We start from the raw sequence: 13,888 nt of genomic DNA on the forward strand, positions 1-13,888 counted from the left end.
CTCTGATATAGTGATTTACACCTCTACTTTTTATGTATTTAACTTTAATACATTCTTTTGGGTTTTTGTAATATTTGTATTTATTATGTAATATTTCTTATTAATTTTGCAATATTTGCATTTATTAACTAATGGATTAAGGTATACTCTCCATCACAAAAGTGTTGCTGATGTACCCCTTTCCAATTTTTAGCATATGTGAAAACCAACAAACTAAACTGAACTAATCTAAACTTAACCGTACTGAAGAATCAAACATTTTGATTAAACTTTCTGGAAAGTTAAAGATCAGGTTCTTCTGTTCACTGAAGCAAAACTGTTGAACTGCTTAGCTCATAAAGACACTCGACCTACGTGCTCTCTGACACACTGTGCAGTGCTAATAACACATTTCAAAGAGGACATTTCTGAGTGGTTCAAATCCTGTTTTAACGTCACAATGCATTATTATGGCAGCATTTCAACAGGTCTACAGCACCCCTCTGCTCATATCACTGAGGCTAATCTTTGTCTGTCAGCTAGCAGCTACAGTATGACTTCACTACAGACTGAATTTGATAATATGTCATAATTTCACGCTGAAGGCAGGGTGAGGCCGAGAGAAGATAAGAATCTGCTTGCATGTCTGAAATAATACAGTCTCTATTGAAATAATATTCTCATTAGAGCTTAGGGGAACATGAAGCATAGTGAAACCAGGCATCGGTGTTCAGCCCCAGTAAGTGCCAACCGCATTTGCATTAAAAAATAACAAGATGGTCACATGACCTGAATGGAAAATGAAGGTGGTTTTCACTAGCATCTGTGTCCCAGAGTGTTTGCTTCATCCTTCCGCTGTTTGAAACAAGTCGAGCTATTTTAAGGGCTGGGTTTGCCTTTTTATAGACGAGCAGACACCAGAGTGTGAAAGAAATGTTCTCTCTAAACAACGTCAGTGACCACAACTGTGCTTGAAGTGGGACAGCGGGCCGGAAGAGTCTTTTCATACAAGCGAGCAAAAGAGAAAAAAAAGTGTTGACAACGGTGTGCGTGTGTATCTGTGTGTGTGTGGGTGTCCTCCTCCCCAGCCCACCCCGAGTACCTGGCCACAGTGTTAGTTGTTTCTCTCAGCGTTGACACACACACACACACACACACACACACACACACACACACACACGCTGAAACCCTGAAAAGCAAACAGCCTCACTAGGATTTCCTCGTTCTTTGTTGCAGTATTGAAACCATGAATGTATTACAGTCATTATTGCCTCAGAGGGTCTGTTTACACTGATTATACAGTATTCTTTATGAATGCTTCTTAATCAGTGAGCACATTTTTGCCATTGCATTGACATTTTTTCAACTGCATTTCTATTTAACACTGTGGTACACAAACAAATAAATTAGACTTTAACCCTTTGAAACCAGCAACTTGGCATAATTTCTTCCAAACCATGGGAAGAAGGTAATCAGCAACAAGATAAGGCCACCTATTTTTGTTTAAAAGGTTTCCAAGAAAATAACAGAAAAAAAGTCAGAAAACAAAACAAAACTAAACAAAAAAAAACTTTTTTTGTGACATATTTTTAAAAATGTAATTACAAGATTTTTTTTTAAATTTTCAAGCAGTTTCTTGCCCAGTTGCTCATTGCTTTATCCCTCATGTTTCTAAAAGAAATCAAATCAAATTTCCCAGGTTTCAGAGGTTTAAATCCTTGTGAAAGGTGTCTCAATGCAGTACAACAACACTGATGTTGATCCAGGTGTTAAAAGGTTAATGCAGCCTTTAAATATTATAGACAATGTATAGCATATGTCTATGGTATTGCAACTTGCAATTCCTCTGGCTGTGATTCTACTCTACCAAGTATTTCTTTTTTTGTGTCGCCCACAGACATTTTCTCTCTCGAATAAGATTATTTCTGCACACAGAGCAGTTCTGCCTCAGCCATTGTAATATAAAACCCTAGATTGCCTTTTTGATTGAAATACTCAATATTTTTTTTTATAATGTTGTATATTTTAATATGTGTCTTCAAAAGCGTGGTGAATCTCAAAATAGAACTCAATAGCTTGTGATCTGAGTCTCTCTTGGCTGTAACACTTGTGAGTTAATTATGCTCCTTTAAGAAGACATTGGCCCTGCCTGTGTGGTCCACACTGTACTTGTGGTTTACTTGGCAACAAAAGAGAGAACACAACAAGTCATCTTTTAATTAGGGCTGTGTTTATGCTCAAGGAAATGACTTAGAGATGCATAGCGGTGGCTGATAAGTCTTTCTCCCTTGCTCTCTTTCTCCATGTAACTACAGTATATAAACTGGATCTGCTATATATGGACACGGTTTGTCAGCTCCACATGAGTCCAGTTACCCACAATGCACTCCTCCATCATATAATCAGGCATCTCCAAATAGGGCCTTGCTCTACTTTCTCTCAGAGCACCATCCAAAATCCCAATCACTTATCTTCTGTGGCCGTAAATACATCTGCTGATAATCTAAATGTCACATCTTATTAACAGCTGTAGACTTAAAAACACAATGCACGTTCTCCCAGCAGCATTAGACCCATTAGACGCTGATCAATGAAAATATGATATCATGTTTTGATCTAATGGATTCTCGCTGGTTATCACTGGGGTGCCGGGACTATGTAGGAGGTTGGGGAACACTGGGAAACCTGCCTTTAGCATCTATTGTTCAGGTGCCAGAAAAGTTGTGCAGCCAACAGCATTGTTTGGCTGAAAGAAGAGCGAGCATGCTTTGTCAACTTTCTCTGGATACACAAAGATAAAATAACACTATTTGGGCCGATCGGTTAAAAGTGATACCGCAGCTGATATTCCACCTGCGCCCATTGTGAGAAGTCAATAGCTCACAATGTAATTTTGAGGCTGAACTCTAAACTCTCTGTGATGCATTCTTCAAATTCCAATGTGAAAGCCATCTATAAACACTGAGGCCAGGGACACATCATAAACACACAAAGAGGTATTCCTGAGTTTTCAGGTTGCTACATGAATGACAGGGAAAAGCACTGCCTGCTAGATGCAAGTGTGTGTGTGTGTGTGTGTGTGTGTGTGTGTGTGTATATTTGAGCGCTGGTGAACCATCGGGGGAACGTTGTGTGAGGTGGGGTGTGAAAGTCAGGTCGCCAGGGATTGACTTCTCTTCATCGACAGCGCTCGGAGGCTCTGTCACTCAGCAGGTACACCTCATCGCTGGGGAACGCGGTCTCACTACAGAATAAACACACCTCACATCTTGTGCTTTTGCTCACAGGCCATGGCTGCACGGTGCCAGGCGTTGTGTCAAAAACACCAGCCAAAAACCAGCTGCAAATTTAACATGGCATGTCGACGGCTGTTGTAAACTACAGTGGATGGATGTCGAGACCTGGAGAAATACTCTACGTGATGAATGCAGAGTGTAAAAAGTGTACATGTCTTTCAATGTCACTGGTGATAAAAAAAAGTAATATTAATGATGATTACCGTTAGGAGGCAGGTAGGTGAAGCGCTGGTACTGGCTCCTCTTCCTCTTGCCATTGCAGACGTAGAAGTTGACCTGCACCGGGCTGGATATTCTCTGGTTCCTGTACGGTGGGATCTCCACAACAAGAGTGCTCTAATATACAAATAAGACACAATAAGTTATTTCAACTTTGTGAGATAAGACAGCTGCTGATACCATTGAAAATAATTTATTTACTCATCTGATTTCACTAGGGCTGCCCCTTGGAAGTCGGAAATTGGAATCATTAGTTGGAAACACCTAAGTCGACGTGTTTTTCCTTTTTGCTGCTATTCAGTGTGCTGTGCAGTGTTCGTCTGGGGACGTTATGGTCCCCAGATTTTGCTGTGGTGTGAATGCTCTTAACTTTTACGAAACTCTTAGGTACAAGCTGCAGCAAATGTGATGCTTGTTTGATATCTAGTGTCTGCAAAAAATGTTGTGCACTTACGATCCACCGTTAGCGCAGAATCATCGAATATTTGTATTGAACAGCTAAATTGGATTCAACTGGCAAAATTCTGACTTGGGCACAGCCCTACATTTCATGACACTTTCCACATATAAGTTTGGAGTTTAACTTCCTGCAGCATATTAATCAACAGCCATGTTTATTTTACAGCTGGCCTGCATTTAGGGTTCTGTTTCCAAGAGGCTGGATTGAGAGCTGGTCTAAATGAGCTGGTCTGGACTGTGTAGTAGAGCCCATGAGGTTGGTCCAGTGCCCGTGTTTGTCTCTGAGGAAAACCCAAGGGCTTTAGCTTCGTCCCCGAGAGGAGAGAGGTAGCCGGCTTATTTGTTTGCACAGCCATGCCTCCCTGTAGAGAGGCTCGCCTGTCCTCCTCCCCGCCCCCAGGCCAGACCTCGGCAAGTCTGGACGGATGTGAACTTTCGACTTCTTTCTTTCTGACAAGGGTACATGGAAGGGAATTTGTCTGAGTGTTTGAGTGTGATTGCTGGGATCGCTGTCACTTTGGTGGGGGTCTAAACAGGCCAGACTGGGGGCTTTTTGACAGGAGGCACGTTTTTTGTTGGTTGGATGGAGGCAGCAATGAGGTGGATGTGAGGGGGGCCTGCGTCCTCAGCTGTGGTCTGCCCTCCAGATGACGACAAAGAAAACATGCAGGTGGCTGATTGAGTGTGTTAAGTGTGTGTGTGTGCACACATGCTTTCCCTCTCCATCCTCGCCAATGAAAGTTAGCACGCTCTGGATGGCAATAAAAACAGAGTCAGGCAGGCATTCTGGAGCACTTTAGGGTAGTCTGGTGGCAACTGACATAAGAGGAAGACCAGGGCTCTCTCTCTGTCTCTCCCTACTTGTTTGTTAGATGTACAAATAAACACACTGTAGTATTTGTCTTTCATCGACCTCGCCTCCCCACAACGCCGCACCCGGCCGAGCCTTGTGCGCCCGCTAATTTTCCTGCATCTGGGACTCCAGCCACAGCACATCAGCCAGCCCTACAGGCCAATTAGACATCAGAGTCCATATTTACCCTTCTGATGCAACCAAGTCATTTACCTGAGTGAAATAGCAGTAACAACAAGAAGAAAAACACCCTCAAGTTGCAGCATTTATATGCGTGTGGTTTATTTTGGTCCCCGTGCATGTGTAAATTGCCTCGGTTAGTTTACACAAAAAAGGAGGGAGGTGGGGGCGGGGGATGAGACGCCGCTGATGAAAGGCATCGGCAATTCAAAACATACTGTCATCGCTCACGAGCAAACAGGTTTTCGCAGATCCTGTGCTCGACTCACTGAAAACAGACCTAACGAACCTCAGTGAAGTCTTAATTAACTCCAGAGCACAAGCAGCTTTCTGTGACACGTAGAACAACATTTGCTTCATTCCCTCTCCTGATGATTCCCTTTCACTCCGTTTTATATTAACAGGATCCCAATGTGTGGCTGAGTGTCAGTGAAACGAGTGTGCTGGTTTATTTTCTCATTACGGCTCTCATGAAAAGCAGCAGGTAAAAGAAGGGGTGTAATCCACTCTTGGCTGCATGATCCCGGCACAGACGAGGTGTTTAAGTCCAATTCACCACACCACAACTAAATGTCTGGCTATGCTGGGAGGACTGTGGTGTGAGTGTGTGTTTTTGCTGCTATTTTGTAATCCATGTGTGTTTTTTAGAGGCAAAAAACAATATGACAGCCCGTGTTTACTCCGTAAGGGTACAGAGATTTTATGAAAATTCCATTCAGGATTGCATGGGCTAATCATCATTGTCTATGTTGCAACTTGTAATGCCTTAGCAAAGGTTACATCATTACAGGGGACAGATGAGGAGGAGACAGAGAGGAAAGGAGAAAGTGTCAGGGGAGGGTGGGACTGAAGACGGTGGGAGCATTCCCAATGAGTCACGTTGGTGAGGAGCACTTACATTTTTGACAGAGTCCTTGTCAACTTTGGCTTCGGTCTCCCAGAGATGATGCCCATCTATTGGCAAAAGAATAAAATACAATATTTAGTATGGCTCACTGCACAGACAACATGGACCTTAATGGGAGGGCAGTTATAATCTGTGGATGGTACATCTGGCAGTGAGCATTAGGCAGTTTAGCATTTTGTTCTAAGTAGTGCTGAAACAATTAGCTGATTAAAGAGGAAGTCAGTAATTTGATAACTCATTGATAGCCATTTAACACACACAAAAAAACATGCTGAAAGTTGGCTTCCAACTTCACAGATTTATTTACTGCTTCTCTAAGTATTTGAAGAGTTAAAACCTCTGAGACTAATAACAGCCAACAAAAAACAAAGACAAGATGTAATTTGAGGCTTTGGAAAAAATGAATATGCATAGTATGGTGGTATTTTTGCGTGGCAATGTCATATCGTTACAAGGACGCCAAGTATGTTTTTTAAAATTAAATAAATTATAGATAATACAAATACAAATTAAACTTTTGGTAGCCTACTAAAATTTTAAGTCCACTCGATACAGTTTGCTACTATTAAAATGACTAGATAAACTATCCTAATAGACTTAAAAAAGTTTCCATTTGGGGACACAATTTGAAGCTGAAAAGGATTAATAGATCTCATTATATGGCAATATATGTTATTACAACACTCAGTATCGCAAGATGTTTAACATTTCAGTAATTATAACATACAGTATAACATGTCTTCAGTGGCTTCTGTTCTAGAAATTGTGATATGTATTTTTTTTACTGTTTAATACAAAAAATTGTGAAGTTGAGCATTGATTGATAGTCTTAGGTCAGTGACAGTAAGTTAAATTTGTGTGTCTCTTCATTAAATAATTGATTTTTTTTTACCATTATCTTCCCTTAATCTTTTTTTTTTCTTTTTTAAGAGAGACCAAATATTGAGTGCAAAAGTAACATATACAGCTCACGTAGACAGATGCACATTATGCATATGTACACTTAAAGAAGTATTTCACTGCTGGAAAGATGTTTTTTTTTTCTTTTTTTTAAAAAATAAAACAAGTTTGTCTCCTTAAATATGTAAATATTGTTGAAATTGCCACATGACAAAAGAAAAAAACAAAAAAAAAGTACTGTGGCATTCCATTTTGCTCAAGAGGAAGAAAACCTACAACTACCAGAATGCACTGCACCACAATTGACCAATTAATGGTCCTGCTGTTGGGTGATGTAGTTTAACTCTTCCATTTGACACAATGATGGCCAGCTAGTAACAAACAATTTCATATTACAGTAAAAAGTAAGTTATTACATGTTTCTGAAAACATTTTAAGTGGGAAATAGGCAACACAGTAACAGCAGTAATTTTACTGTTTAATGTTTTTTTTCCCAGCCCTGGGCTTCACTATGCAGGAAACAGTATGGCACCCGCTTGAAGGGCCAGGGGGTTCTACAGTTCAGTTCATCGACACAGATTTCCCCCATTGTTTTGTTAAAAAGCTAGTAGAAATTCAGCTACATATTCCTTTAAGAAAAGCAGTTACAAGTGTGATTGCAAGTACATAAGTACATTCTTATAAAATGTTCAAATGGAATAAGAGAAAACTCTGCTCTGTGAAATAACAAAAAAAGAAAAAAACAAACAAAAAACCCAGCAGCTTTTGTTTGTTCTCTCTTTCTTCTCATCTCCATCTTATTGTGGTGAGGAGGTTTCTCTCGCTGCCATGCAATAAAAGGCCTGTGAGCTGCTGCAGCTGTTGGGAGCCTGCAGAAGCTCAGTTCACATTCTTTGGGGTTTCTCTGTGATTTCATGCCACACCTTAGCGAACAGACTCTCTGCTCTCTGCTAGGGCAATCAGCACCAACCACAGTGCCATTTTTTTCTCTCCGTCTTTTCAGAACTGATGACTCATTAGGGCTGTCAGAAATAGAAGTGACACAGAGCAGTCTTTGTGTCAGTGGCACACCATGTGAGGCAAAAGCATGGGCACCGTGGCACTGGCGCTACCGCATGTGAGCTGGACTAGAGGCTGATGCAGCCATACACCCGCTGCTGAAACACTTTGCTCTTGGGACAGGAAGCCATCAGATAAGATAATCAGAGTCAGTTTCCAAATAACTGATAGCAGAAGTCCAGCAGCTCTGGAAGATGTAAAACCATTTTTCCCCCCAAAGCATTATGTTTTTCACATCATGCAGCAAGTGAAAGAATAAAGGATCTCAGTCACGGTTGGCTTATTATTGGTGAGCTGTGGTAGTGGGGGCGGGTGGTCAACTTTATTATTCAGAGAGTGAACATCAGTAGATATCTCTTTCCAAAATGGCCATATGAAAACTCAGCAAAGGAGAAAAACAGACGGCGAATGGATCAGATAAGGGTTTTCTATTTGAACTGGGGGAAATAAGAGTTGCATATGGAGAAATGTGCCTCGCTGTGAATGTGGAATAGAAGCAGAATCCTTATAGGACTGCCATGGGGCAATGATACTGTGCATGTGGCAGGTGATTGAGATGCTCAAAAGAACGAGGCGCGCGTAAGGCTGTGAAGTGGCTCCAAGCATGGAAGGGCAATTAGAGTGAGCAGAGACAGGGAGAAGGTCAGAGAGAGGGAGACAAACAGAGATGAGCGTTCCTCATGTTTCGTCTAGGGGAACCAAGAGGGAATCTCACCCGCCTCCGCACTGGGAGACACTCCAAAAGGGAAACCTTAGACTACGACGTCAACCCCAAACTCCACTAGTAAACATGTTTTTCTTGCTCTTTTTCTCTCTCTACCTTTCTCTTGATCTTTTCTCTCACCTTCTACGCCTCTCTGTCACTTTGCTCCTCTAAACTTTTCAATGCTTAACTCCATCAGACTTAACAAATCTGAGATTGAAGAGGGATGGGGCCACATGTGGCATACCTTTGCGAGTCAGAGAGAGCTGCACGACTGATAACCGCAGAACTTTCCATTCACTCCTTCCCTGCAACATCTGCAAAATGCTTCTGTTCCCGACAACACCTCCTCCTTCACGCAGCCTCCACCCACGCGTAATGCGCACACAGATGCAGGAGCATGCACGCACGCAGACACAGGATCCTCTACCTTTGTTCTGGCCTTCAGCTTGAATGATAAAAGGTGGAAGCACAAAACAATGGGTGGTGTAGGAGCTATGTCTGGAGAAGTCTTGCTATGATCCCGTCACATTTAAATAGAGAAATGAACGGACACGTGCAGGCACACAGACGCATAGACTTGCACTTATTCATAGGCTTTGTGCTCAAAGGTAACCCGACCATCTGTCTATTGCTCGACATGACTCACTTGTGCAAATGATATCCACAACGACTAACACCAACACAGACAACCAGGACAACACACTCATTCATCAGGAAATTAGACCACATGCAGGGTGAGGCTTCTTGGAGTCTCCTTCAACTCTTCACAAGACATAATGTTGTGTACATGGTGACAACACAGCAACACTGTTGCTGTTATCTCACAGAAACAAATTCTCTCATTAGTCATACTTATTTTAATGAACTGATGTTTGGTTAAAGATGTAGAGAATATCCCTTGGGTTTAACTCTTTGAAACCTGGATCAACCTCAGTTTTCTTGTGCTGTGTTCAGACACTTTTCACATGCCATCACACTTTTCAAGAAAATGTGTTTGGTTTCTTTTAAAAACTTTGTGAAAAAAGGCAATGAGCAACTTGGCAAGTGATGACCTGCAAACTGCAAGAAATTAGGAAAAGACGCAAGAAAATGACCTGATATTTAGATTTATTTATTTTTGTAAGTAGAGAGATACAACTATTAGAAATTTATTTATTTATATTATTTATTTATAATAGGGGGCAATCTTTCTGAAAACTGCATTTAAAACAATAATTATACATTTAAAATTATGTGACTGAAATATTTGTATATGTTTGTATATTAACACTTTTTTCACTGCATTTCCTTGTTTATATTTCATTTAACCTTTTTTTCTTATTTTTGCTATTTAATTATTTTTTGTCCTAATTTTTAGTTCATCTTCATGTAACATTGTTTTATCAATTTTTAAGTATTTTTTTCTATTAAGTTGCTCATTGCCTTTTTCTGATGTTTTAGAAAGAAATCAAGCCGATTTACTCAGGTTTCAAAGGGTTAACAAAGCCACAGCTGGGTAATGGCATCCTTGTCCTCATGATGACCCTACAGGTTTTGGCTTTCCAGAGGTGTTTTTTTCCTCCTAAAAAGTGTTGTATAGTGCAAAACAACTTCCACTGACCAAAGTGAATATTTTTGAGAACGGAAAATATGATTCACATGCTTAATTGCGGAGGTTGTCTTGTGAAACAACCCAGACGTATTTTGCAGCTATGTCGCTTTTCCAGAGATGATTTTCAGGAGTATTTTTTCTAACTTTCCTGTTTACATACATCAAGTTTATTTTCCATTTTAGTATTACTGTTCTGCTGCTGCCTGTACTGAAAATGCTTCAGACATTTTACACATATTTTCACAGCAATTACCTTGTTGTCCAATGTAGAAAAAAGCCAAAAGGCCAAAAGGGGTTCCCCAAAGACTGATTGCAGAGGTGCAGCTGCTCTCCCATCTGAAGCACCTGACCTCTGCCAATCTGAGGAGTGGTGAAATTGGAGAAATGTGGGTCTGCTTCAAATTGAGAGGCTTCTGTATAAATTATGACCTGGCAGTAGATTTGTGATGGGTTTATAGTCAGGAAGTGAGTTATTCTTGGTGTAAAACAGGGGAAGCGTGAGCTGACTTGACCTGTGAGTGCAGGCTGAGGAGACAGCAGTAGACACGGATTCTATCCTTTTATCAAGACTCCGGCTGTGTGGCACTGGGTCTGAAAATGATCTAAAGACTGAGAGGAGGCTGGGAGATCATCCAGACTTTTACATTTGTATAATATTCGTGTTCACATGGAAGACATCAAGGTCGGTTGCTCGCCATGGTGTGGTGCAGAGTATATCAGAGCCTGGGAAGGGTCACAGTAAACTGGCTGCAAGTAGATGCCTTTTTAGTATTTGTGCAGGGTCTCTTTAAAGGGATACTTTACTGAATTTTTAACAGTTCTGTATGATAACACTGTGGGTAATATGAGTGACCAATGTTAAACTTCCCTCCATCTTGCCAGCACCCAGATCCACAAGCTCATTTGCTTTTCAAAATTCACCGGATGTGGACATGGCGTTTCGCGCCATACACGGAACGCATCTGGCATATTTTTGCTGACCCTGGGCCTGTTGCTTAACCCTTTGAAACCTGGAGTAGCACTACTGTCCTTGTGCTGCTTCCAGAAACCTTTCACAAATATTAAAACCTTTGAACCCTGAGTGAATTAGTGTGATTTCTTTCAAAAATATTGGAAAACAGCAGTTAGCTACTTAGAGAAAAAAATCCACAAACTGCAAGAAATTAGAAAATTTAGAAAAATATTTTTAAAAAGCTAGGGAAAATGTCTAGGGGAAAATCTAAAAAGATACCGAAAGATACCTAGGTTAAAAAAAAATTAAAAAATTAAGTGAACAGTGAAATTAGGCGGTGCTGATCAAATGTAAACCAACATTCTGTTACTGTGTTGCCCTTTTCACACCTAAAATTGTCTTAAGAAAGATATTTTAGTGCACTATTTAGCTGTAATATGAGTATATTGGTCAGGTGCAGCTCGGTGCATTCTGGTAGATGTAGGCTTTCAACCTCTTGAAAAAAAGCAAATCCACAGCCCTTTTTGTCTTTTTTTTTTTTTTTCTTGTCATGTAGCAACAATTTCTCAAGTATTTACATCTTTCTATTGAATAGACAGCCTAGTTTTATGAAAAGACAATCTTTCCACCGGGAAATACTTCTTTAACTGTTTGCAGGCAATTTGGACCCATGTCCCATGCGATGAGCAACATTTCATCAAAATATATCACTATTCTTATTCCATGGTAATGGCATTTCTTAAGACCTGTTCCAGAAAAGGGAAATGGAAACAATTGTGTCTCTCTGATCTGAACAGCTTATCTGGCGGTAACATGTTCAGACATGTCTGAAGAAAGGGTGGAGGCCTAAGGACAATCTAGACATCTTTTTGTTACGATCCAGCCGATCCCTTTGATGTATAGACGTGCCCAAAGCAAAGGCATGCCAATATAGTGCATTGGCCTGTTGCTGATGAAACTTTACATCATGAAAGAAATATATTTTAATGAGCCAGCGGCTTTGAGGGTGAGAGGCAAACTTTCACTTCCATTTCACATAGGCTTCACACTAAGACGACATTTGTATAATACAGGCTCAGCTGGCCAAAGGAATCTCAAAAAAGGGTCAGTGATGTCTACCCCTTCAATACTGTATGTCATGATTTAATCTTTTGGGTGTATTGAGCCATCCTTTTCCCTTATAGCCACCTGCAGTAGCTAATGCATGCTTTACTGGGTATGACAAATGAGCATGGGAGGTTAAATCCCTACAGTTCTGTTCGAGGGCTCCTTCTTGAGCTACAATTATTCTACATAATCATTTATTTTGGTGTGGTATGCTATCCTAATTAGACAGGATACTGTAACTCACACTTCTATAATCCTTAGCCTGAAGCAGGGGTGGCGGCTGACCTTACACCGCCTTAGTGCCAAGATATGAGCCAAGATTATGCAGGTTATCCTTGCCTAAAGCCAAAGGGCAGTCTAGACATACCGCTAGAAGTACAATACATCGACCGATTTGTCTGGTGTTTAGACTTGCCCAAGGTAGACGTGTTCAACGAAGTATAAACAGTCTCCGAATGAACTCTAACAGTACAGATCACAGTCGGTACGGCATGCGTTCCTCAAATTATGAAGGTATGAGAATCCAAATATTTCAGCCTGTTGCTGAGGAGTTTCCACATGACAAGAGAAATAGCCAAGGGGTTATTGTTGTGGACTCGGCTGTCCTAATGTTACAGATTATACTGTAGCTGAGAATTCTCTTAGTCTTGGCTGTGAGCTCGACCAGCCTGAAGCAGAGGTGGAGAAGACCAGACTTCTCCCTGCTGCAGCCCAGGCGTGTGTTGGTGCTGCCGAGCTCCAGGCAACGCTCCAATCCGACCAGATGTAAAAACTATCCAGCTCACCAGGGAATTCCCTTACCTCCCCTCTGAGTCAGAGTGCAGGCTTTCCCCAGCTCTCTCTCTTTCTCTCCCTCTGTTTGTCTGTCTGTCTGTCTCTCTCTATTTTCCCTGCCTCTAGCACTCATTCCATCCATGGAAAGCAGGGCAAGCCAGAACGCACACTGTGATAGGTGCGCCAGGTATGTCTTCCTACTCCTGCGCCAAAAGAGCGGTTTGGGCAAACCAAAACACTGACACAACCTCAACACATACATATAATAAAAACCAAACGCAACCAAGCAAAAGAAGATGGAAAGTTTTATAAATGCCCACACTGCGGCTGTGCGGAGGGTTCAACTCTCCATGGTAGAGAAAAAAATGATAAGGCCTATTAAATATACATGTCAACAATAATTACCATTGAAAAGAATGTTTACATGACAGCAGAAACAGAAACGTGGAGGTTTTTGAGCCTGTCATTATCTAGCTCCAGTCTGATTTATTTGCTCTCCCTATGTGTGGTCTGTGATGAACTACAAAACTAGGAAAAGCAGCAATATTGATTAATCAATTGAAGAAATAAACATGGATTATTCATAAAAGTCCCTGAAATACATACATTTTTTGGGACATTAAGAAATTGACCCTGCACGTGGTATTAACTCATTTAACAGGAGTCAACATCAGGACAGGATATGATGACTTCTATCTTCGAGGTCACAGGCAGGATTTCTAAGGAAGCCCCGTCTTTTTTTCGTCCCCTCCTGTCTCCTCGTTCTCTTCCCTCTATCTACCCTCTGAGGGTCTTGTCTTTTCCGTTTCACCCCTCCACAGGGAATCCCTCGCGGATGACTCACTGAAAACACTTCCTACTGAACAACGCAAACAGGCCCGCAGGCTAACAGCGACACACGCACAC

At 41.2% G+C, this 13,888-nt stretch overlaps 1 protein-coding gene across 2 annotated transcripts in view; it reads right to left on the reverse strand.

Moving 5' to 3' along the window:
• The window catches only part of LOC121946226 (nuclear factor of activated T-cells, cytoplasmic 1-like), a 155,339-nt gene that overhangs the window by 30,328 nt on the left and 111,123 nt on the right, over positions 1–13,888 (reverse strand). For both annotated transcript variants that reach the window (XM_042490717.1, XM_042490716.1), the window contains 2 exons: positions 5,885–5,940; positions 3,479–3,611 (listed from right to left, as the gene is read on the reverse strand). In XM_042490717.1, coding sequence (XP_042346651.1) covers positions 3,479–3,611; positions 5,885–5,940 — 189 coding nt within the window. The remainder of the gene's footprint in view (positions 1–3,478; positions 3,612–5,884; positions 5,941–13,888) is intronic.

Source organism: Plectropomus leopardus, chromosome 7 (assembly GCF_008729295.1).
Source record: "Plectropomus leopardus isolate mb chromosome 7, YSFRI_Pleo_2.0, whole genome shotgun sequence".
In the NCBI taxonomy this organism is placed as follows: Eukaryota; Metazoa; Chordata; class Actinopteri; order Perciformes; family Serranidae; genus Plectropomus; species Plectropomus leopardus.